Consider the following 24,972-nt stretch of genomic DNA (forward strand, 5'->3'; position numbering starts at 1 on the left):
TTTTTCGCGTAGAAAAAGTCCCATACACAACTCAAAGCGTTTTTTTTTTTTTTTTTTTTTGTATTATTGCATCACAGCCGAATCCCCATCCAATATCCCTTAGGAAAATGAACCGTGTTTGTAAAACAAATAAAACCACAAAACCATGGTTACTACAGTTAAACCATGGCAACCACAAAATGACTGTAGTAACTGTATTTTAACCATGTTGTTTGTAGTAAAACTGTGGTCATACAAATAGCAATCAGTGCGCAAAACTACACAACAAAACCATGCTTCGTGGTTTGAGACGGAAGAGAGCAGCACGAATATTATTCAAAACTTCTATTTCTGCCCAGCCCCGAGAGGAAAGCTGTAAAGGAATTTGTAAAGATATGGGCCCGGTCTTGGGTAAATTTAAAGTTCCGCATGTGTAGCGGCAGTTTTAGTGGAAAATGATAAACCCGCTACTCTGTGTACGGTTCGAGTGGATATTCTCACGGCTCCTCCTTAGCTCAGGTAGTTTCTTCTCGAGCGTGCGATGGTCGTGATGGTACGGGATTTCCCAGCGATGCGTTTCTTCTGCTCTGCTAGCAAACTAACAAGACGACGCGACAAAACCAGAGCGAAGCAAAAGTGGGAGCAGTGTAGACAGACTGTGTTACGCCCTCTTAAACATTGTCATAGCCGCATTTACTTCGGCAAACTTCCTCAAATATGCCGTTAAGCCATTAACTTCCTCTCCGAGGGGTGAACACGCTCACGTCCTACGAACTTCAACAATAACTTCCACAGCAGCGGGATTACGGTCCGCGGGAGCGTCTGATATGTTTGGTAAGATACGTTTGTTTATTATTCGCGCGCAGTCCTGCGATGTATAGCCCGGATTGAGTTTCGTTAGATGAAATATTTGTGAGTCTATTTGGTGTCGGGCTCGGTTTTTATTGAAGAGGAATTGCGCGAAGGCTAGATTTAGAATTTGGAACGCGTTTTTGCTACATTTGCTGTCATTTTCTCGCTTTCGACCGCGGCTTGATGAATAAACTATGCTTGAGTTTTTAAATCAGAGAGCAGGAATAGGGGCCACTCCCATAGAATAACGCAGAGCACTGCAATGAAGAGTAGCCTATTGACAAGCACTGTGCAAACAATAATAAAAAAAAAAAATTAAAAGTGCTCTGTTCGATTTTTAAATAAATTCATAATTATGCCAAACTACAGTTTTAACCTCCGGTGACCAGTTCATGACACTTGAATTTAAAAACTATTGATGAGAAACTCGTAAAGCAGAGCGCAAATGACAGATAATATATGTGGAATATACGTGGGCCTGCATTAAACGTTCTTTACCTACCGGCCTGAGGGCCTTTTTGTGAAAAAATTTGGTTGTGGATGTTTAAACACAATATGGTCCTTTGAGAAAATGAATGGGAAATTATGCAAATTTGGAGAGAAAGAAAAAAGGCAGTTGGGTTTTCCAAAGGGAATGAGGAACTGAGAAACATCCTCATTTTAAAATCCATCAGCGCCATGCAGAAGTTGGGATATCTATCTATTTCTGAGCCAAATAGCAGATTCCAAGGAGTCTTATTTGCTTTAGCATATTTTACTAACCTACCACGGTCATTCTAGTTAGCCAAAATAATAGTCCATCTGTGAGAGGATCTTCCACGCTCAGAGCCGTCATTGTTAACCTCCTAATGTGAAAATACCGTCACAAAACAGCTGAATATCTTGAATGACACAAGGGGCTCACCGAGGCACACTTTTCTGCAGTGAGTCACTGGAAAGATGACTTGCCGTGTCATAAATTGTGGTGTCATTTCCCATGAACGTTTTTTCAAGCTCTCTTATTATCACCTACACATGCGAAGGAAGTGCAATTACAATCCCTCGATTAGTTTCGGTTGTATTCAGAAAGGTCTTAAATCCTAGATTCAGTAGGAATGGATAAATGTAACCGACCACTTCTAGTTTTGATTTCTTTCTGCGTACTGTGCAATCTAGCGTGAGTTCTCCTTTCGCCGCTAAAAAAACCCAGCAGCTTTTCACGACGGCCTGTTCCTCTGCCGGCGTCCACATGATATCCGACCAGGGCCGTGACCACCACAGGAGACGTTCAGTTCAAGTCATCGACCGTTAAAGGCATTCAGATGGTTGAATCTTAAACTGTTGTAGTAAGGCGCCATATCCTGAATCTCGAACCCTACCCCCCACACCCCGAGTATGAATTTCACACGAGCTGTAAAAATTTTATACAACGCCGAGCATTTCTGCTGACAAACATCGGTATTGTGATACGACAAAGCGGTGTTGTAAGTGACAGGACAGACTCCACCCAGACTGAGCTGTCAGTGCCGTTTCTTTGAGCTCTTGGTTCACTAACCACATTGACTAACGCCTTGCAGAGGAGGGGAGGCCTCCGAGTATCTCTCTCTCTCTCTTTCTCTCTCTGAGCGTCTCTGGAGATTGGGCAGAGTCCGTCTCACTCCTTTCTCCTGGGGTCAAACATCTGCCAGACTCTTGGAATAAGCGAGAAAGAAAGAGAGAACTGAGCTTTTCGGCGGTGACTCCACAGCTCTCAGTTGCCGTGTGGGAACACACATCGGTCGCTTCAAACTGTTGGGGAAACAGCCTATCATGTAACAAAAATTTTAATTATTAACAGACAATAACACGAAAAAAAGGCCCAAACAGCTGTTGAAATGTTTTAGAAAATGCTCCGCTGGCGGCACTTCGTACCGGCCTCTGATGTAACGGATAAAACTGGTCAGCGAATCTACTTTCCAGCTCCTTTCCCACAAAAACGGCAATTACCCACGTTGACTTTCGCAAATGCTGAACATCTACAGATATGCGTATGCAGTCTTCGCGTGTTTTTACATTTTTCCAGCGTACATGTTTTAGAAAATCTCGATCTGCGTGTTATGCTTCCTACACTTTATCACCCAAAATGGTCATATTTCCATCGAATATGGAAAGTGAAAAGAAAGATGGGGGACAAAAGCTGTTGTTTTCGAGGTGAATAATCCGCTATACAAGCGGGAATTCATTTGTGTTATGACATATACACAGCTTATCAATAAAACTGCAGAGGGAAGTAGAAGGAACTGGGGGAGGCTGACCGTATATTCAAAACATCGTTTTATAACCTCAACATGCTTCTAATTTGCATGAACACACACAACTATAGGTTCTTGTTAACATTTTTCTTAGTCCCTGTCTTTGCATGTTTGGAAATCTTTCTTTCAACCGATACTGTTGAAATATGTGTGTGAATATTAGAAGATAACAATGATATTAAAGTGAAATTATGGCTAAAGGCTGTATATTGATCATTATTTTCATTAATAAATTATACATATATAATACTTAATATTACCATTTATAGCATAGTGTTTTGCCTAAATAAATGACAAAAACAATTATATATATATATATATATATATATATATATATATATATATATATATATATATATATATATATATATATACACACAGGCATGTATATATTTAGGAAAAATATTTTATGTTTATAAATGTATTTATTATGAATACATATTTTATATATACATAATAAATATACACAGTGTAAACACATTATAAAACCAAAATTAGAAAAACATTTATTATTTTAATAATTTTTTTATTTTGGATGAGATTAATAATTTGACAGCATATATATATATATATATATATATATATATATATATATATATATATATATATATATATATATATATATATATATACATATATATATATATATACATAATAGAAAATATATACATGCCTATGTAAATATGTGTTGATGTATATATACACAATAAATATACACACAAATATTATGTAAACTTTTTATTTTTCAATGTAATTAATTATAATTAATCACGATTAACAGCCTTACTGTTAACACTTGACTTTAACTTGAATAAACAAACGTATACATACAGTATATATAAATATATATGAATAAATTTATACATGGAAAAATATAAAAATAAAAATTTCTCATGAAATGTCAGTGATACTACATTAACACTGCCTTATTTCTCTGTATATGATGTTATTTGACATCAAATCATTGTGACATTTGTATAATATAGAGTTGTATTAAGTTAAAAGTTTCGCTAAAGATGATAGTTAATGTTATTCGTGTTTTTGAAGATTTATTTTAAAATGAAACACCCAATATCAGCCAATACGAATAAAAACTCTAATATCAGCTCGGTAACCGATATGGTGTTGATACCTTGTGTATTTATCTATTCTTTTATTCCTCTAAGCGCAGTGTTGCCATGTTGTCCCCTCTTTCTCTGCAGACTGCTGAAGTCGAGTGGTCACCTTTGTATCATGCAGAGCATCAAGTGTGTGGTGGTGGGGGACGGGGCAGTGGGAAAAACCTGCCTGCTCATCTCGTACACGACCGGCGCGTTCCCCAAAGAGTACATTCCCACCGTCTTCGACAACTACAGCTCCCAGGTCACCGTGGACGGCCGCACCATCAGCCTCAACCTGTGGGACACGGCAGGCCAGGAGGAGTACGACCGCCTTCGCACGCTGTCCTACCCTCAGACCAACGTCTTCATCATCTGCTTCTCCATCTCCAGCCCCCCGTCCTACGAGAACGTCAAGCACAAGTGGCACCCCGAGGTGACGCACCACTGTCCCAGCGTGCCCATCCTGCTGGTGGGGACCAAGAGCGATCTTCGGAGTGACGCGGATGTGCTGAAGAAGCTGAAGGAGCAGAACCAGGCGCCCATCACGCACCAGCAGGGCCAGGCTCTGGCTCGCCAAATCCACGCCGTCAAGTACCTGGAGTGTTCGGCACTCAGCCAGGACGGCATCAAGGACGTGTTCGCAGACGCAGTGCGTGCCTTCCTCAGTCCTCAACCTGTGGCTCAGAAGAAGCCCTGTATACTCCTCTGAAAATACAGACAGGTGTTTAGAGGTGTTTTAATTGAATTACGCATAGAAATGGCGGGGATGTTTGGAATAATAGATCTTCGGTGACCAACAAACACAGTTTTAATCTGTGAAATTTAAGAAATGCAAGATTAAGTAAAGGTTAGGTTTTTACACTGTACTGAGATTTTTTTTTTTTTTTAAGAATTTTAAGGGGAGAGAATGTGTTTTGGGATTTCGTAAGACCACTAAACAGTTTTAGATAATAAACAGTTATTAGATACCATCTTCTGGTATCTAATAAATAGAGGAAGTAACCCTTAAACACAAAACAGAGGAAAGGTGTTCTAGTTCCTTTTTAGTGTGAAAATTATTAATACCATTGGTTAATGAAGTTTTTTTTACTTTTTTGTTTTTATTATTTACAAAAAAAAAACTATCTGAGAATTTTATAGTACTAATATAATAAAGCTTTTATGCCTTGGTGTTTGTTCTGTGTCCTTGAGGACATGCCTTTAGTGTAATTAGCGGCTATCTATACATTTCGTAGTCGTTCGCAACAAATGCGTTCTTACGTTCAAGACACAGCTGAATGTAAAGGAAGCAACGCAAGGTTTTGAGACTCTAAAAGCTGCCTGCACTTTGACACGGCATTTTTAAAATGCAGTGCTTGTGAGCGAGAGTTTATACCAACAGAAAAAAACACAGCGCAGTTGTCACTGCTTTTTCAGGAGTTTTAAGCCATGAACCAAAGCAGCATGAGGCAGTTATATGCAGCAACATGAGGGAAATCACAACATTGATTTGAAGCAAAAAAAAAAAAGGTTTTGAAAATCGAGAATAGGCAAAGATACAGGAATGTGTGTTTAACTGCAGAAACGAGGGAAAGAACTACAATCCCATGAGGCACTGTACATAATAAGCCAACTTAAAACAAGATAAACTAAAATATACTAATTGTATAAACATATTTTATGTTTAACGCGTATATGTACAAGTATTTAAACATGCTTTATTGGAGTGGGTGGTCTCTCATTTGCTTGCCTTGATGCTCTGATTGGTAGATATTTAATGCAGAATCATGGGTAATGTAGTTTTTTTTTTTTAAACCAGGAATTCTGTTTTTGAACATCTTTTTTAAAAATAATCTCACACCTACAATGAACAGCCTTATAGCTCACAGCAGGTTTGTTTTTAAAGGTTTCTGAGTTATCGTTCAAAATCAATTTTGAATGGGATTTTTACTACTTTTCTCAAAAGCAGCGAAACCCAAAAAAGCGTTCTGCGTGAAGCGCCCCCTTAGACATACCTGGCTCTTATACGAGTGATGAGGGTGTTGTTGCCTGGCAGCTTGTCTGCTTTACTTCCTTGTAGTGGGGAAACTGTTTGGCAGTCCCTTCAGGAAACAGAGGTCCCAGCATGCACTGCACCTTCAACTCTTCATTCTTTTCTTCCTCAGCGCTCCAGGGTGGGGCTTCAGAACCTTTTTAGAAAACAAGGCACTTTCTTCACTTGATGACTGATTTGGGAGCAGCATGTGTCGATTTAATTAGCACAATCCTAAATGAGCCATTAACGTAAAGGAAGGAAGCTTTCAATTGGCCAAAGATCGAGTTCAGCTTGTAGATTTCAAAGCTCAGGGATTTATCAACAAGCTTTAAATGATCACCATTTTACCTTCTTATGTTTTGTTTAGACGAATATATGACTTTACAGTTTATTAAATGTGCCGTTTATTAAAGTTGTTTGTCAAATTTTAAAGCCAAGGGCAAAAGTATATTTTCATCATTGGTATTTTTTTTCTGTAATGTTTAGCCTATTTGCATTAGATCAAATGTTAGCTGAAAGTCAAGATGATCATATTGTGGCTCATTAAGAACACAATACATTCACAGCAAACGGAAACACGTGCATGCATCGTATGATGAATTTTAAATCATAAGACGTGTTGCTAAGGCTGTACGTGTGCTTTTGGCCATAAACACATGAGAAATCCCAAAGTTATGTGAAAGCAGTACTTTTCAAGCATTGAATAACTCAGCTGAGAGTTGTATGGATGCTACAGTCAGTCAAGTCTCACGGAACAGGACGCTCGCAATTGAATTTTCCTCCTGAAAACAGAGGACGTCATTTACATTTCCGTGGATCTCGCCTCAGCTTCTTGAATCCTTCATTTTATTTATTTTATTTTTCATTTTATCATTTGACTTGTATGCGTTTTTGCCTTACTAAACAAAAGATGCGCCTCGAGACACCTTTAAACCTTCAGAGGTCATTTCCCCAAGCCAATTTTATATAAAACATTTATCCATTTGTAATTTATACAAATACATTTTTTTTTTGCATTTTGATAAAAAAAAAATTGTATCCAAATAAAATTTTCAACTGCTTTATTTTAACATCCTACTACAGTTCTGAATTGCAGTTATTTCTATCAATTTTACGCTCGTTATTTCATCGCATAGTTTATAAGTAAGTTACTTTAACATTAACACAGTTTTTGTGGAAATAAAATTTTTTTTTTAATGTTAGAATGTCTTTAAAGGCGATTGTGGTCAATTCAATTCATCATTTGTCGATAGAAGTATGAATTTCTTTAAATAAAATCTTTTGAATGGTAGCATAAGTCTTGAAACATCAAAGATTAAGTCCATAGTACTACTAGATACGATTTCAGACGTTTCTTTTATTTTAACATCCAGTGATATTGATTTACAGATTAAAAGAGGAAGCAGGTATAGTGTATTCAAATGCAGTGTGCCAGATCATTTCCCTATCTCATCACGATAATGACACAACACTGAACATATAGAGGCAAAACGGCGTGAACCTAATATCTGGTCCCTCTCTCTCTCACACACACACAAATGCCTGAAGCTTTTGCAGAAGGTAGTGATTACAGCAGAGCTGTTCAGACAAGTCAAAGTTCACCGAAACATATTGCAACTATCCCGAAGGGTCCGTACTCCATATTAACCCCAAAATCTAACGTGTTACCAAAAATGAACATGATTTACTCAACTCTCGTGTTGCTGCAAACCTGTGATACTCTTTTTTTCGTCCTGCAGAACGCAAACGATATTTGAAATAACCATATAGTAAATGCCAATGGGGTCCAAAAACGACGCGACATAGTGGCGAGTAAATAGAATTGTTTTACATTCGGTGGCTTTTGAAATATCCCTTTAAATGTCTAGATTTAGTTTAAACTAACTTTTCGAAAAAGGTCAGTGAATTTGGTCCGTCAGAAATGCTGGAAAAGGGATTTCCTTTAGAGCTCTTCCTTTATCAGCGAGTAAATAAACAACATTCCCAATTTGGCATCAGAATGGCATTTGGTTTTAACTCTTACAAGACTTCCTGTCTATTTCTGTTGTCACTCATCCCTGCATGAGCTCTCTGTTCCTGACCGCTCTTATTTGACTACAAAATTAGCTCCAGGTAGCTGTTTGTTTTCCTAGCGCTAACAGTGACTCTTTTGTGTGTGTAGTTTCATTCATTTGTTTGCCCGTAAAGTTTTGACTTGAGCTCTCAAGAACAGCAATTCTGCTGTATAATGACCATCTTATTCTCATATATATTTTGAAATGAAGAAGTAAAAATATATAAGTAAAAATGCAGCTTATTTGTGAAGTCTATATATTAGGCTGCATTTCTTACTGTACAAAAAGGAAAAATCTTTTTACTTAAAAATAAAAGAATTCTAATAATGTGGGTTGATCAAATTTAATCATTAAATCGCTATAAAAGATATAATATAAAATTAAATGAAAAATCGTTTAAAATACTACAACTGAATTTAAGCATAAAAAAAATTTAATAAATAAATCCAACCCTATCCTTCATTTTATTATTACACTTACACAAGCACGCCTTAAAAAAATAATTATTCCAATACAATAGATAAAAAAATCTCAGCTATTAACGAATATGTATATCCAGATCTCAGGAATAATGCACTTACTTTTCATCCAAACATTTATTTGACACCAATTTAAAAACAATTTTTTGGTACATCATAAAAAGCATTTTTATATGCAATCATGTTCGCAATATCATGTTGATCTGTGAAAAGAGTCTGTCATATTGCCCCGTACCAGTTTTCTCATTCAAAATCACATTTGAAATGCATCCTAAGGGCCCACGTTGTTCAAAATCAACAACCGCTCTACATTTGACCACAGAAATATGTACAGACAAACAATGCTCTCTAGCCACTAAAGGTACACAAGAAACGCTGTGCAAAAGGCAGTTTAAAATGACTCATCACATGATTTATGCGACTTGTCACATGATCACATGATTAGCGTTTACAAAGGAAGAGAGAAATGTCTGGTGTGACTGAACTAAACGTCTTTCAGCAGCGAGAGCAGTCATTGTGCGTAAGCACTTGTGAAACAGCAGCTACAAACCAACTGACACGACACCGAAGTCCATCATCGCTCCTCAGAGTTCGATTTTACACTTGCAAATAATGTGCAAACGCTTTAACCTTCACATCGTTTCGAGTGAAACCAAAGCGTGACCCCCGACAAACCAATTAGAAAGAGACAGACGTGGCACTTCACATTTAAAGTTTGTTTAAGCAAAATACATTTATTCGAAGAAAATAATCGGCGGTTCCAATTACACCTGAATAAACAAAGCAATCGTTAAAAACGTAGCACAGCACTGATCTCTTAAAACATCTGTATCGAGGTTGTTAAAATAGATAGACGTGAACAGTCTTCGCTCAGCCAGTGTCGACCCTAAATGCCGCCCTCAGAGCCCTAGTGTCTCAAGTCTCAGGGAGATGATGCAAGTATTCACTTCCTGTGTCAGTAGCGCTTTCCCTCGGGAGGTGTTGCAACCATCACCTCCTTACCTCCAAAGTCCCAGTAGGCAGTCATGTGGAAGGCCATGTTGGACAGCACCACCAGATACTCACACAGAGCAAAGAATGTGTAAACTGCCATAGAGAGACAAAGGAAATCGCTATTATTTCAATTGGAGGAATAATTGGGCACAAAAAACGAAAATGTTTACAAAATGAGGCCAGCCGAGATGCAGATGATATAGATGTAGAGGAGGATTTGGAAAAATTTTCAATTGAATCGTTTGCTCACCAATGGATGCACGGGAGTGAATGGGTGCCGTTAGAACGAGAGTCCAAACAGCTGCTAAAAACGTCACACGTAATCAGCACAACTCATTTTCTAATTTGTTAAAAATCTTGCGTTTTGACTTTGCTTTTCGATTTCTTAAGGCGTTAACAGATAAATTGGAGTTGGGGTGGGTCACGGTGATGGTTTTTGTAAGCTTTCTGGACACTCATTCTGACGGCACCCATTCACTGCAGAGGATCCGCTGGAGAGCAAGTGAAGTCATGTTAAATTTCAAAACAAACTCATCTACATCTAGGATGGCTTGAGTGTGAGTACGGTCAGCAATTTTTCATTATCGGGTACAATATGAAAAATGAGTGAAGTCTAAAATTGGACAATGATGATTACGAGTATATGCTATCATTCAAAGGTTAGGGATCAGTTTTATTTTTTAAAGAAATTAATACTTTTATTCAGAAAGGAAGTAATAATTCCAAAATTAAAAAAAAAAATGGTTTAAATAATACGTGTACGTATGTGAACTGCATATATTTATTCATGCATGTATATATTTCAGAAAAAATATGTTGATTATATATAGAACATATTTATAGAATATAAATAAAATAAATATAGACATGCAAATACATGTAAATATTTTCAAATTCTGAAAAAAAAGAAATATACACAATATCAAACACAAATGACGCAAACTATTTCACAACATTACCGTTTTTACTGTATTTTTGCTCAAATAAACACAGGCTCTGTTAACATAAGAGACTTATCTTAAAAAAACATGCTGAACTCAAACTTAAAAGCATACTGGTTTGGAACAATATGAAGGTTGTTAACTAATAACAAGGTTATTAACTAATAGCAGTTTTGTGGAGTGAACTAGTTAGTGAAGAGACGTTATAATTATTAAGAATTTGTGGTCAAGCTTTATTATAAGGTCCAGTTCTTACTACACCAGTTCTTATTAACTACACCTTTTACCTCCATAAACTCCCAAGTACTGTTTATCAAAATAGTTAATAAGGAAGTAAAGTAAAGTTTAGGTATATTGGGTCAAATTAGGCATGTAGAATATGTGATTTATTATCACTAACAACCAGTCAACATGCCAATAAGCAACTAGTCACTAGTGACAACTGATCCCCATACTAAAGTGTTACAAAAACGGCCAGTTCATGTTAAGCATGTAAAATCACCAAAATGGAGCAAGTGTCGAGTGGAAGAAGGGTGGGGTGAACGACAGACAGCGGCGAAGATGTTGCACTCACTTCCTGCTTCACAGTACGTGTTGTGCCGCTTGTAGAAGTAAGCAGCCAACAGACAGAAGAAACCGTTGAAGAGGAAGAGGCGGAGCTTCTGGCGGTATGACGTCATCTCCTGATGCCGAACAGGGTTTGGGTAGATGCAGCAAGAGAAAGAGAGAAGAAAGACGAGAAAAAAGAAGACACACAAATGTCGTCAGTTCTCCTTCTGCAACACGATGTGGGGCAAGCAGGTGGGACGAGGTTCTGCGAAAGCACAGCAACCACTTCCCCCGAAGCGCTCAAACCCAGCTGCACTTTCACAGCGATAGAAATATAAAAGCTACACTGCGGTCTCCGACACGTCCACTCCCATGATTCTCACTCGGCATCACAAGCGACACCTTTTATTAGAGCTGTGCTCGTGGTGTCGAGATCACTGGGGTGTTAAGTATACATCTGAATAATAATGCATCGGTTCAATCTAAAAATGGTCATACGCGATCGTCTCATCCAATCAGAAAAGGATGTGCATGTATGGGTCGTTTAAAGCTCTCCAAGTCGATGCTGCAGTTGATTTGAACTGTACGCCTGCTTGATGACTTTTTGTTTGTTATGGTATGAATGAAATCCAGGCATACCACAATTACCTAACGCTACTGCCGTTCAAGCGAAGCGTGTATATTTGAATGCATCATAAAAAATTTTTTTTTAATAATGTAAATCAACTGAACAGCCCGAATAAAAAGTGTAAGATACAGTTTCAATAAATAAACAGCTAATTTGCATTATATGCAATGACGGGGCTTGGAATATAACAGGCTATTTTCTTTTTTTATTCATTAAAGATTAAAACCAAAACAGGGGTATAGTTATAGTTTTAATGCATGTTCCATGAGAGATTGTCTTATACTGCCTTCTGCTGGTCTGACAGAATACAGAGAGAAGTCATTACCTCTGGACTGATGGAATACTTGGCAATCAAGGCCCACAGCTTGCAGGTGAACATCATGTGGAGCAGAGAGCTGCCAATAAACAAGATGAAGCCGCTCTTATGGACACCTGTGGAACACATGTACATATGCAGCATTAAAAAAAAAACATCTACTAAATGCTTGGGTTTTTTTGTAGGTCAAATTATCTTATAAATCAATTTTAGAAAAAAGAAAATAGTTTTTGCATTACAAAACGAAACCTGTTTTGCGCAGCAAATTTACTCAATTTAATGTATTTAAGTAAATTATTCTGCTCAAACACGTCAGTGTTTTTTTTAATGTCAATAAAATGTTGATGCGAATATACAAAGTATCATTTAAATGTTCTGGGTCAGCAAGATTTAAAATCAACGCTGTTCCTTTGAGTGTTCTATTCATAAAAAATCTTTAAAAATTGAAAAAAAGGGGTAACACTCACACAGAAATATTAAAAAGAACAGTTTTTTAACGTAGATAATAAGATTGATTTCTGATGATTGCTGAAGCATCATGTGACCGTGAAGACATCACAGGAAAAATGTCATTAAAATATAGTAAAAAAGGAAAAAAGTTATTTTAAACAGCAGTAATATTTTATGGGGTTTTTTTGTATAAGTAATCAAAGAAATGAAGCCTCAGTGAGTATAAGAGGCTCAAAAATGTAAAAAAGAAAAGAAAAAAAAAACTATGATAGTGTAATACATATCACTGTAGCAAAATTAATACTATTATAATGCATACATAAATGATGCTTTACAGTTGATACATTTCAATTTAAGTGATAATCATTTTTTGTATTAGAATAGTGAGTTTTTAAATACAGTTAAAAAAAAAAAGTCAAATTGAAAAAGAAGAAATGAAAGACTCTCATCATACACTTAAAACACAGGTAAAAACTGAAGTGTTTAAAAGCGCATTTTTGCTTCTCCAGCTATTTACCAACATGCCACATTTAACTAATCAATAAAAATATAATAAAAACCACATTTAAATGATCCAGCAAGTGCTCTCATCATCCCTGAATTTGCGGGCCCTTTTCAAACCCGTTTCAGGGCTTCGGTCCAAAAAGCCACTTACTGTAGGTCTCATTGGAGGAGACGTAGGTGAGCAGAAGCAGCCCTACATTTTCACTTAAAGCTAAGATGAACGTGAGAACGCTCAGAAGCTGCTCCGTCAGCCTCCTGGAGAAGCGTCCGCGGTAAAAGCTCAAATATGCCGCTGCTACCAGGAAGCGTGGAGCAGAATGCAGGCCGATGCTGAAACGCCAGATGTAGCGCTCCGGGGTCAGGCTGATGGCTGCGCTGATGGATGGGAGGTAGTTAGGAACCTGAGAAGGATTTTTAAAAGATCCTTATTACCATAAAACTATGATTTTTCTATGATGTGACTATTATAAATATCTCTTCAATGAATGAACTAAATAAATAAATTGGCAATGAAGCCCAAATCTTACAGTACTGACAAAATAACACATGTACAAATTTAATTAAATTCCAAAACAATTTGCATGATAAATATCATGGTTGTGACACAGTTTCACTATTATAACACACACACACACATACACACACACACACACACACACACACACACACACACAGGTGTAGCTAAGCTGAATAAAAAGCAGAAACATTTCGAGTGATAAAAAAAGGGAAGACGACAACATATGACTGCATTGACAACATTGACAACATTGACTGGTCTGCAGAATCCCATCTGAACATCTCTGCCGTGACTTTAAATGCAGACCTTGAGCCCAAAACTCATCACCCAGCACCAGTGACACCCCGAGTCTAGTAACGATCTGGTTCTCACCTGGCAGTGTGTGTAGGTCGAATCGTTGTAGTGGTAGAGCAGAGCCAGCACTATACAGGCGACGAGGCCGAGCAGAGGCAGACACACTGTGATCACCGCTAACCGAGTGAACGGTACACGGATGAGAGGCTTGTCTCGATCCACAGATCCGTACGGGACCTGTTGCATCTTCCCTCAGCCAATTAACGTTAAAGCTCCAAATGTGTCTGTCAACCTCTACATACCGAGCCTACGCGGCCCATTGCAAGGTCAATGATGTGATGACAGCATCTCTAAACTTCATGTCTGATAATTAGCCCGAGCTCAAGTCGCGTGGCTCTGGATTACGATTTAAGTTACATGTTTAGCGACTGTTTGCTCATCTCCGGCTCTCTGTCGCGCGGTTTAAAAATAACGGTAGACGACCTCTGAATGAAGCGATATATAAATCACTACCGGTCAATAAGTAGTTAATAATGCTATTCAATCAAATATTGTTAAATGGCTAGATTCTCCGACTGTTATTCTGGATGCGGGAGAACACGTCGAGAACACTTCCGGTTTTGTGGCGCCAGATTTCAAAACAAAAGTCATCGCGGCGCGACTTCCTTTTTTCGATTTCAGGATTATTAGTAATATATCTGCGGATTAAATTTCGCATACGGTTTATGAACGCCACACTAACAAGCTGTAAAATATAAATTTATAGACCAAACCCAATCTAAAAAAACTTTTTTTTTATTCAACATACAGTGTTTTTTCTTGTATGTTTCACTGACGACATATATTTCGGGAATGCAGGCCATTCCTTGGGTGAGGGAAGGATTATCTTTACATTGGCTACATTATGTGCCCGTCACAGGACTGTGCACAATGAAGCACTGATTCATTCAGGCCCAGTAAATATATATATATAACTGTTGCACCAGAAAAAAAAAAAAAAAAAAAAACTCAGACCATTAGGTTCTCTACATCAAATCCACAGTGATATGACAGTCTTAATGCAACATGAACAAAAACCAACCACACTGACATGATTTTAAAAAAAATGTATTGCTAACAGACATCCAATCAAATCGCTTCCAGTCAAGTACAACAAATCACAGGACTGTTTTTGTCAACCTGGTGCAGCGCTGTATATTAAAAATGGGCCCTCGATGTGTGTTAAATGCAAGCAAACTATTTTCTTTTGAAGAAAAACAAAACATGAGGGACTCATTCACTGGCCCGTCTTTGAAACGACAAAAAAAAATTCCAATCTGCCCTGTCGTTCCAAATAGCGCTCTCAAAGTTGGTTCCTGGAGAGAGAACTATAGAAAACATCTGCAAGTGTGTAGACAGAGGTGGGAGTGTGGGAATGTTAAAGTATACATGTCAGGGTCTCTGGACCCAGTCCACTAGAGACGTTTCTCCATCTCTCTTCCACAGCGTTCAACATTCCTCCGATTCCCACACTTCCTACAGAAGGAGTCGGTCAAGAATCACTGTCCGAGCCATTGCTGCTGTCCCGACTGATCTCGATCTGCAGCGAGGGCAAGTTGTCCAGCCGACTTTTCTTCATCTTGTTGGACTGCTGCTCCTTCTGCTTTATCATTGCTCCCCACATCTTCTGCAGTTGAGAATCATCCTCTTCATCATCGTCAACTCCGTCAGATTCCTCGTCATCGCGTCGCCTTACTCCTCTCGAGGAAGACCCTCGGGAAGAAGTCTTGTCATCCTCTCTATTGTCCCTATGAGACGGGCCAAGGCGGCTCCACAAGCCTCCTGAAAACAATTACTATTAGTATAAGGGAAAAAAAGTGAAGAGAACCAAAAGAGCAATGACTCCAACTGTACCTGTTTTCTTTTCTTTTGAGGTCTCTGAGTAAAGGTTGCGGCTCTCGTGTTTTGCCACTCCGAGTCGGCTGCGCACGTCTGTCAAAGGCTCTCTACGAGACACTGCTTTTCTAGAGATGACGGGAGAGACAGAGCGGCGTCTTTCTGGAGAATGTGGTCTTTTGCCTAATCTCTGTCTCACATCTGTGGAGAGAAAATGTGTCCTTTTATTGCCCAAAACTTATTTGAACGCTAAAAAAGTATCCGCAAGCAGTTCATAATACAATAATCAATACATTTCTTTATCCAATACATACACACACACTGAATTTGTTTTATGTAACAGCATATGAATACTTGAATACTAAGAAAGCTTGTGCCAAAATGAGTAAAAAACAAAACAAAAAAAACTTTCTGTCCTATGACAGAGCATCCCAAAGAGAAACCACAAGACTTGATGTTGAAATAAATGTCAGTCTGTGTAACCAAAATACCAATATCATGAAGGAAATGGTTTACGCACCATGCAGAATTTAAAATTAGAATCAAGCGCAAAGACTCTTATTTTGAAATGTCTACGAATCAATACTTCAAGCAGCTCATTCAAGAGATAGAAATAAAATATTAAACTTACATACCATCTACAATTTATTATAATACAAACACTGTAAACATTGTCATAATTGATAAACAGTAAATCATAAGCATAAAGGTGCATAAGTTATTGATTGTGAACTGTTTTCAAACGTTGAATGCACAACAGTGGCATATTTTGACTGAACAGGCAAATCTCATTTATTTCATTCAATCATAGCCCTATGAGGTTTAATCATCACGTTAAGTCTTAATATCTTAATTCCAAAATTTAAGACCTCTTAAAATGACATTCGTCATACCATTTAAGATATTGAATACTTTTTAATGACCTTAGACTTGATCAAGATTAATTTAAGACCTCAATATAAGATTAAGATAATTTTAACTTTAAAGCATATTAGAATGCTAAACATTAAATCATTTTTTTGTTCTTCCGTCAGTAACTAACCTGTCTTGCTGCTTGTAGTCACTGGGGGGCGTGATCTCTGCTGAGAGAGACCCTGCCTCTTCTCCTCCAGTAACTGCCTCACATCTGTCACTTTATCTGATGTAGACTTGGATGAGCCTCCACCTCCACCTCCACCTCCACTTCCTCCTTCTCCACCTCCAGTTCCCCCTCCTCCACCTCCACCACCACCACCAATGCGACTCTTAACACTGCTACTTGTTTCAGTCCGTATGGAGTTTCTGAGGCAATCAAAATGCACAATTACCATTAGAACATCATGAAATCTTTTCTTCATGAGGGTCAAGAGATAAAACGCAAAGAGTGTGGACTGAAGACTCACCGAAGACTGCGAAGGTTGGTTTCTACCTCATCGGCATACATAGTCATTTTCATACTCTTTTTGGGAGACGGCGTTGAGATCATTTTCAGCTCCAGATCATAGTCCATCTCGTCCGAATCTGACGATGCGGGCGACAGGCCTCCTAAACGACTACGCAGGCCTCCTTCCCCAAGCCGTGGGCCCCGCTCCCTGTCTGCCCGATCTCTGTACTCCACCACTCTGTCATCAGCATCCATGTCTTCCTCTCCATCCTCCTCCTCCTCCTCTTCTTCCTCTTCTTCTATAGGCTCTTCCGGCAGATTCACCAGGTCAGCTGAGAAAGTGAAAGAGCTTAATTGACAGACCAAAAAAAAATAAAACTTAAGACAAAGATGTCAGTTTGTTACTTAAGAGCTTTACCAGAGTGTCGATGGGTGTAAGGTGGGGTGTGTCCCATACTGTCCCCAATCAGAGACTTTTTGGTCTTCAGAATGTCACGCTGTATTCTGCGTGTGTGATACCTCCGTTTCCTACAGAAATGAGAATTCCAGGTGAATGTACCATTAAACACTGCTCAAAAAGTTATACTACCACCACTCAAAAATTCGGGGTTACTCAGATTTAATCTTTTTGAAAGAAATGATCTCTTGCAAGTGCTAGTTTAGACTTCCCAATTCTTACTTTATTTTCTTCAGAATTGTGAGATAACTCGCAATTGTAAGTTATAAAGTCGCAGACTCTGACTTTTTTCGCAGAATTGTGCAACGTAAACTTGCAACTGAGAAATACAAAAATAAATCTCAGAAAAGCAAAATTCTGAGAAAGTCAATTGCAAAATTAAAAGGTCACAATTGCCTTTTTATTTTATTTTTTCATTAGTGATAAAAATGAGCTTCCATCCCAAGCCTGCATACATTTTTATAAATTCAGTAAGTGTAAAAAATTACAATTTAAAATAGCTGCTTTCTATTTGAATATATTTTTAAATAATATATTTCTATTGAGAAAAATGTCTCATTATCAATGTTGACAGCAGTTGTGCTCCTTAACATTTTATTTTTTTGACACATTTTTCAGACTCTTTGATGAATAGAATGCACTTATGAAACAACAACCATGGCCACATGGAACTTTGCCTCTAACAAATTGAAGTTTTTCTTACCAAGAGTTACTTAAAATGCCTTTCATGCCACCATAGTTTGGATTCCCATATTTCATGTAGTACCGACTTCTCCTGGCTGCACCCAACTCCTTTTTGTCATCTGATGAAAAGTAACAGCCAAGACAATTAAACTTGTTTCACTGTTATCAGTGTAATTAATACCGAGTAATGAAGAGCTCTTAAAACGATTGCTTCTATTTGTAGGTGACAAGTATGTTTCTCACCCTGAGTGGCAAAGCGCAAGAACAGTTTGTTGCCTTTGAAGGGCTTGACTGTGGGTCTCGGATCATTTCGGAAAAGAGACTCTCGCTCTGCTTCGGAAAGTACGCTTGTCTGGAATGAAATTTAACATACATCAAAATAAACGTTAAATAAAATAGATAAAAAATGTTTTTATAACTATTAAATGTCAGCCGGTTTACCTCTGCAGTTTCCTGTGGTTTCTTTTCGGTCTCTTCCTCAATGTCGCTAGCTTTACCCTCACTGCCATCGCTGCTCCTGCTTTTATCTGCTTTCGCCGCCTCCTCTTCATCATCATCCTCAACCTCGCCTTCCTCCTCATCTTCATCATCATCATCATCATCATCAGAGCCACGGTTCCGCCGAGCTGATCAGCAGCAACGTAACAGTTTTGTTCCAAAAAAATGTCAAGATTATACAGTGAAATAACAGGACTTGTATAATGAGAAGACAAACCTTTCTGCGGCTGGTCTGAAAGTTCAGATGGTTTCGAGCTGTCTTCGCTCGTGACCTCTTTTTTGTCTGGCATCCGACTCAAGTTAATGAGAGCTCTGGTTGAAGTGATGTCGTCTAGCCACACCACGTTGCCTGGGAACAGTGCGATTTCACGATGAGCACCACAATCCAGCTTTAAACGAAACTTTTCCCGTTTCCAAATCGGATTCGCAGGCAGTCATTAATTATGACAGGGCGGTAATATCAGGGAGGCGGTACTTACAGGAAGTGTCATCTATCCACTCAATGTGGGCGGGTGGATACTCTTTAAAGTAGCCAAAAACATCCTGAGTGCTCATGTCATCAACTCCACTCATGTGTAGGGCTTCCAGACGCACCTTTGGGATCGCTAAAGAGAGGGTGAGAGAGATGTTTAAGGCACAAGTCATTAAAAATTTGATGATCTCAACCTGAGATCATTCAAACCTATGTAGATAATATAGTAATACTAATTTTAAAATAATAATACATTGAAAAGGTTGCCTCTGGTCTGTGTACTTTTAGCAATGAAAAACTAAATAGAAATTTTTGACACATTTTTTCACACTTCTGAGTGTCAACAATTTTCACAACTGCTCATAAGTGAAAAAAAGAGAGAAACATCATAGGTTAACTACTATTTCTGACAATGCAAAACCTGCATTGATGATTAAACTGAAGGAGCTTCTGCGATGTGATGTACATCACATAGCATAATAGACTATTGGACACTATTATTGAAAACTAAGAACGTAAGCAGGGACGAGGTTGCTCACTGGATTAATGATGTGAGGGTTTCCTTAAAAGTGGAGGCAGATGAAGGTGAGACCACAAGTACAGGTTTATGAGACTAATGATCACAGAAAAGTATTTGCTGAAAAAGGTCTACAAGTACAAGGTCAAAGCCTTTTTTTAAAATGAAAACATGTATGTGGTTCACAATAGGATCTATAATGTGCAGTTAAACAATAGACACAATGAAGACAGCCGTGAATTCTTACCTTTCTTCATCACATCCCGGTCTAGAACAACATTTCTCTGAGCCAGATTTTCTTCTGCTCGAAAATGAAATCTTCTCGCTCGCTTCTCCTTTTTCTCGATGGCCTCCTGATCATGTACAAATGTTGTGAACAACAGGTACATCAGTAGACTGGCTGATATATTCACATAACCAGCTTAAACTTACCTTAGACGTGACATCGATTCCAGTGATAAAAGTACCAGCCTTATTTTCATAACGTCTGCTGGTGTCCTGTGGAAACAGTTTAATCATACAGATATCCATGTGAGCAGTAAATACAACAGAGGCTTTGCACTAGTTAGTTTGAAATTCTCCACAATACAGCTTTATGCTGTCATACTACACCAGAATAATTGTAGTTATTAACCAATTAGTGTAGGAATAACAGTGCGCCAAATTAAAAGTCTGTTAGTATTAGGAAACTTGGGCCAGAGATTTTACATCACTTTCCCAAGGTCCTCCGAAACAACGGACCACCCCTACACATTATGCAAATGTAATATAACCCACCATTAATCCGCCACCGTAACCTGTTCAGAAGCAGGAATACTGCTGCGATTAATATTAGCCATGTACTCAGCACCGCATCAGCTTCACCGACGACGGGCGTACTGTACTACGCGAGGCCGTGGTTTGAAAGAGGCCTACGATCTAACTCACCGGCAACAGCTCCTTTAAACTTCGGCGAACAGGGATGGACTCCAATTCCAGCTCTCCTTCCTCCACCTCCATGGGCTCTGCTTCCCGTGCATCTCGATCCGAGTCTGATTCGGAGTCTGACTCTGACCGATCGGACGCGCTTTCGGACTTCACAGACACCCGCAGGCTGCGCACCGCCGCCATGATCACTCACTAAAACGAGCTAGCGGCTAACGGCTAACTCTCAGTGAAGTGAACGGAGCCTCGCGCTAGCTGTGCTAACACTGCTCTAGTGCCTCGCGACACACATACACCGCCCAGGAGACTGTCTGCAAGATTGTGACCCGCCCTCTCTGACTAAAGAAGATTATGCATTCACTAACATTCATATTTAGGCTCCAATATGTGATGCACAGAGAAAGGATCCTAATACTACTGAAGCGTAGAATCGTAATTATCTTTAAATGTTATTTACAATAATGCATCACCTGTCCTAAACTAAATTACAAACTACATAGTGTAGCGATTTGTTCCCTGTTTTATCATCTTGAGAAGTTTGTTTCAAGTTTAATAGTTTGCTTCTTAAACTAGTCTCTTGCTTATCAAGGCTGTATTTATTTGATCAAAAATACAGAAAAATAACAGGCTAATATAAAATACTGAAATCTCTAATACAGGTTATTTTAATTTGCTTTCAAATATTTTTTTTAGACAATGCTGATTTTTATTAGCCATTACTCAAGTCTTCAGTGTCACATTATATTTTAAAAATCATGTAATTAAAAATAGAAATCTATATTCAATATTATCTTTAATTATTATTATTATTTTTTAGTAGTCAATGTAAAACATCCTTGCTGAATAAAAATAGCTTGGTTTCTTAAAAAAAAGAAAACATTGTGGTATGGAAAAGTGTTGGCCCCCTACCTGTTTTTTTTTTTTTTTTTTTTTTTGCATGTTTGTCACTCTTTAATGTTTGAGATCATCAAACAAATTTAAGTATAAAAGATAACACAAGTAAACACAACATGCAGTTTTTAAACGAAGCTTTTTATTATGAGGGGAAAACAAAATCCAAACCCACATGGCCCTGTGTGAAAACATGTTTGCCCCTTAAACCCAATAACTGGTTGGGCCACCCTTAGCAGCAACAACTGAAACTGAAAATAACTTGTAATAAGTGTGTTACAGCACTGTGGAGGACTCATCTTTGCAGCACACCACCGCCACATTTTACTGTTGGTATGAATGCTGTGATTACTGTGATAACACAAAATTTCTATTTTAAATAAACACTTTTGAAGTTTTTATTTTTTTGAAGAAATCTAGAAGTCTAAATACATGCATTCATATAAAATATTAATCTGAACATTAATTATAAATCAGCAAATCAGCAAATTAGAATGATTTTTGAAGGCTTAGTTTAAAAACATTACAATTCTTACTGAACCCAAATTTTGAACGGTAGTGTATATTTATTTATTTACTTACCCACCTACCTAATTACCTTCATATAATTCATGCAGGCATTAGAGAAGTATTAATATGTATATTACTGTGGTTTAAGCTTACAAATGAAACAATGGCTTTAAAATACAATATTTTATTTAACAAAATCAACATTGCCATACAGAAACCTTTACACAGCAGTACAATCATAGAGAAATAAATTAACACGCTCTTTCTGTTAAGCAATTTATACTATAAGGAAACCAAAAATATTATTACTTTTTTTACCAAAGACCAGAATGGAGTAGTCCTTCTAAAAGTGCCACATTTTCACACATTTCAGCTGTTCGTGACAATAACGTTTTATTCACCTGCATTCCAATCCATGAATATACACAATAAATATATACACATAAGAGTGATTGGTGATTTTCTAATATACATAGGCATCAGTCATGAAAGTACTCATTTAAAAAAATGTAGTACTTCAAGTTTTATTCTAATAATATGTATTATAAATAACTCTTGAAAGCCTCCAAACTATGCCTGATTGCACAAGTGTGAGAGTTACAGAGGAAAGCAATGTTGTGCTAGACTATTTTATTGTTTTTTGATCACTCTAGTGCACTTTAGATTTGTTATGAAATTAATTTGTGCGATGACATCCTTCTGTGGCTAGTTTCATAAAAGCTTTTTCAAGTCTCAAAATACTGTGGAATGTTTCAGGTGCTGGGAATTTTGTTAATTAAGTTATTGGATTATTTATTTGATTTATTTCTTTTTACAGTGAAAGACTTCAAAATGTGCAAAATCAATAAATGCGCCAAGTCGGTACCAGTTGCGGACCGCCCGCAGGAACTAGGAGAGATGCTAACTGTGTGCTTGTTCCTGTGACTGGAGCACAGGCTTGAGTGATGGGTCCCTTCTCCGTCCTGACAGTGTTTGATCTTCGGTGCTGATTAAACGGAGAGTTCAAGGTGTTAGTGAATGCCAAGTAAGAAAAATCCTCTTGACATGAACACAACTTAATCAGAATCTTATGGACTATTACCGAGAGATTGTGCTACAAAAAAATCATTATCCATCACTATGATGGACACACTAAATATCTGTCACGCTCTGTTTTATTATCAGTAAGTTATTAAAATATAAAAATTCTTGGCATTTTTTTTATTGTGACTTTATATCTTTCAGGACCTTCTGTGGTAACTGCGAGTGGATTTTTGGCTTTTTATTTTGCTCTTACAATGTGAAAAAGACACTTATGTTCTTTTTATATGGTTATATCGTTTAATAAATAATATCTTATGAATTATATCATTGGAATCTAACAGAATTCTCCTATTTATGCAGGGGAGTTTAAAAATTAGCATAATGTGTAAATATTTTTAAACCAAAAAAATAATAGACTAAACTTTTTTTCCTGTCAAAATGACAAAACGTTTCGTAAATGTGTAAATGTTCTAAATCTGAAGTCTTTAAACTGGGTCATGGGATGCAAAATATTCTAGAGAGTCAATGATAAAGTTCAGGTCTATGAAACAAATATCCATTATTTTAAACTGAAGATACAATCACATCAAGGCAATTTCAAACAAATAGCTGAAACATAAGGTTTAAATTATATTTGTGCATTATAGCATGCCTTCTCTTAATGGATAAAATATAGTATATATATATAAAAAGAACAGTTAAAAATAACTACCATCAATGGCTCTTAAATGTATCCAAAATTATAGAATGACTATAAGACATTAAATAATTATATATGACATTATATATCTATATATAATGAAAGGCTGTTGTTAGTATTTAAGAAAGAGGTCCCTTACAATGAGGATCATCAAATTTGTGGGATCAAAAAAATGAACAAAAAACTATTCCAGTATATGTAGCATCTGGTTGAACCCCTTCCCCAAGACAATGTGATTTATGACTACATTTATGAATTTCATGAGTAACTTACAATGGTTCTGGGTCATCTTTGACATTCCCTTCACTAATGTCCCTGTGAAATGAGAGTTCAAAATTACCACTCAATAGTTAACCTAGATTAAAACACACACAGAAGGACAGAGGATAAAAGGGCAAGTCAGAAAAGGACAGTCTTACAGCAGCAGACTGGCTCAATCTGTCAAAGCGGAACTTCAGATTGGATCTGGGCGAGGTTTTATTCCTAAAATCTGTTAAAAGAGAGATATGCAATAACGCGTGACTCGTCGGGCTGTACATTTTGAATTCAAATATTGAGGGAAGCGTTCCGAATACCTGTCGGGCTGCGGCACATAATCACTGGCGTTCCTGCGCCTTGTCCCTCCGTGCTCAGAGAGCCGAAGACGGGTGAGAGACTGGGAGACATCTGAAGGCTGCTCTGAAGACGTGAGAGAACAGATTTGACATGCAGGCTTCTTAAAACGACATTACTGAAGGCGAAGGCACTTTTTTTTTACGTACGGGCTCTTTCTCCTCCAGAGTCTCTGGGTCTCCTGCAGCACTGCTGAAGCTGCTGGTGCTGGAGGAGGATCGAGAGATGTCTGGTCTTCCACTGACCTCCTTCAGCTTGAGAGATGGCCTGTAGAAACACACGAGAAAAAGAAACTGTTATTAGCTAGTGATAGCACGCATGTATTAAGCACCAGTGCGCAAAACAAAACATTTACCTCTCATTGCTGATGATCTCCGGAGAGCTAGGATTGGACGATGTCTCCGATCTCACTTCTTGTGAGAGATGACCGCTGTCTAGACTTCTTTGATCAATTAGGACACTAAAATGACAGTCAGGGGAAAAAAATGGATTTATTATTTCATAAT

General features: G+C 37.8%; 4 protein-coding genes across 11 annotated transcripts in view; 1 reads left to right on the forward strand and 3 right to left on the reverse strand.

Annotated features, from left to right (window-relative positions):
- The first annotated feature begins 92 nt into the window (after window positions 1-92).
- On the forward strand, window positions 93-5,373 carry rhogb (ras homolog family member Gb). Its single transcript, XM_043221310.1, has 2 exons — window positions 93-813; window positions 4,304-5,373. Exon 2 carries the CDS (start codon window positions 4,335-4,337, stop codon window positions 4,908-4,910), a length of 576 nt encoding a protein of 191 aa, XP_043077245.1. The 5' UTR covers window positions 93-813; window positions 4,304-4,334; the 3' UTR covers window positions 4,911-5,373.
- Window positions 5,374-9,462: 4,089 nt separating this feature from the next.
- On the reverse strand, window positions 9,463-14,557 carry pgap2 (post-GPI attachment to proteins 2). The gene is made up of 5 exons (XM_043221309.1): window positions 14,019-14,557; window positions 13,281-13,530; window positions 12,185-12,291; window positions 11,257-11,365; window positions 9,463-9,834 (listed from the first exon to the last, which is right to left on the reverse strand). Exons 1-5 carry the CDS (start codon window positions 14,184-14,186, stop codon window positions 9,704-9,706), a joined length of 765 nt encoding a protein of 254 aa, XP_043077244.1. The 5' UTR covers window positions 14,187-14,557; the 3' UTR covers window positions 9,463-9,703.
- A 474-nt stretch (window positions 14,558-15,031) lies between these two features.
- Window positions 15,032-21,049, reverse strand: ncbp3 (nuclear cap binding subunit 3). The gene is made up of 13 exons (XM_043221304.1): window positions 20,734-21,049; window positions 20,239-20,304; window positions 20,054-20,159; window positions 19,297-19,422; window positions 19,035-19,166; window positions 18,761-18,945; window positions 18,563-18,671; window positions 18,339-18,438; window positions 17,597-17,706; window positions 17,198-17,510; window positions 16,858-17,096; window positions 15,834-16,016; window positions 15,032-15,761 (listed from the first exon to the last, which is right to left on the reverse strand). The coding sequence occupies exons 1-13, from the start codon at window positions 20,914-20,916 to the stop codon at window positions 15,472-15,474; spliced, it is 2,142 nt and encodes a 713-aa protein (XP_043077239.1). The 5' UTR covers window positions 20,917-21,049; the 3' UTR covers window positions 15,032-15,471.
- Window positions 21,050-22,299: 1,250 nt separating this feature from the next.
- The window catches only part of rap1gap2b (RAP1 GTPase activating protein 2b), a 35,849-nt gene continuing 33,176 nt past the window's right edge, over window positions 22,300-24,972 (reverse strand). For all 8 annotated transcript variants that reach the window (XM_043221301.1, XM_043221299.1, XM_043221300.1 and 5 more), the window contains 6 exons: window positions 24,822-24,926; window positions 24,616-24,733; window positions 24,430-24,532; window positions 24,274-24,344; window positions 24,128-24,169; window positions 22,300-23,116 (listed from right to left, as the gene is read on the reverse strand). In XM_043221301.1, coding sequence (XP_043077236.1) covers window positions 24,161-24,169; window positions 24,274-24,344; window positions 24,430-24,532; window positions 24,616-24,733; window positions 24,822-24,926 — 406 coding nt within the window. In that variant the 3' untranslated portion in view covers window positions 22,300-23,116; window positions 24,128-24,160. The remainder of the gene's footprint in view (window positions 23,117-24,127; window positions 24,170-24,273; window positions 24,345-24,429; window positions 24,533-24,615; window positions 24,734-24,821; window positions 24,927-24,972) is intronic.

This window comes from Puntigrus tetrazona, chromosome 21 (genome assembly GCF_018831695.1).
Source record: "Puntigrus tetrazona isolate hp1 chromosome 21, ASM1883169v1, whole genome shotgun sequence".
NCBI lineage: Eukaryota > Metazoa > Chordata > Actinopteri > Cypriniformes > Cyprinidae > Puntigrus > Puntigrus tetrazona.

Coding starts and splice junctions, on each gene's coding strand:
- rhogb (XM_043221310.1), top strand. CDS start 4,335: ATGCAGAGCATCAAGTGTGTGGTGGTGGGGGACGGGGCAGTGGGAAAA.
- pgap2 (XM_043221309.1), bottom strand. CDS start 14,186: ATGCAACAGGTCCCGTACGGATCTGTGGATCGAGACAAGCCTCTCATC. Junction 11,366..12,184: donor AGTATTCCATCAGTCCAGAG/GTAATGACTTCT, acceptor GTTCGGCATCAG/GAGATGACGTCATACCGCCA. Junction 9,835..11,256: donor CACGTACTGTGAAGCAGGAA/GTGAGTGCAACA, acceptor TCTCTATGGCAG/TTTACACATTCTTTGCTCTG.
- ncbp3 (XM_043221304.1), bottom strand. CDS start 20,916: ATGGCGGCGGTGCGCAGCCTGCGGGTGTCTGTGAAGTCCGAAAGCGCG. Junction 17,707..18,338: donor GGCATTTTAAGTAACTCTTG/GTAAGAAAAACT, acceptor TCATTTCTGTAG/GAAACGGAGGTATCACACAC. Junction 15,762..15,833: donor CTCAAAAGAAAAGAAAACAG/GTACAGTTGGAG, acceptor AATTGTTTTCAG/GAGGCTTGTGGAGCCGCCTT.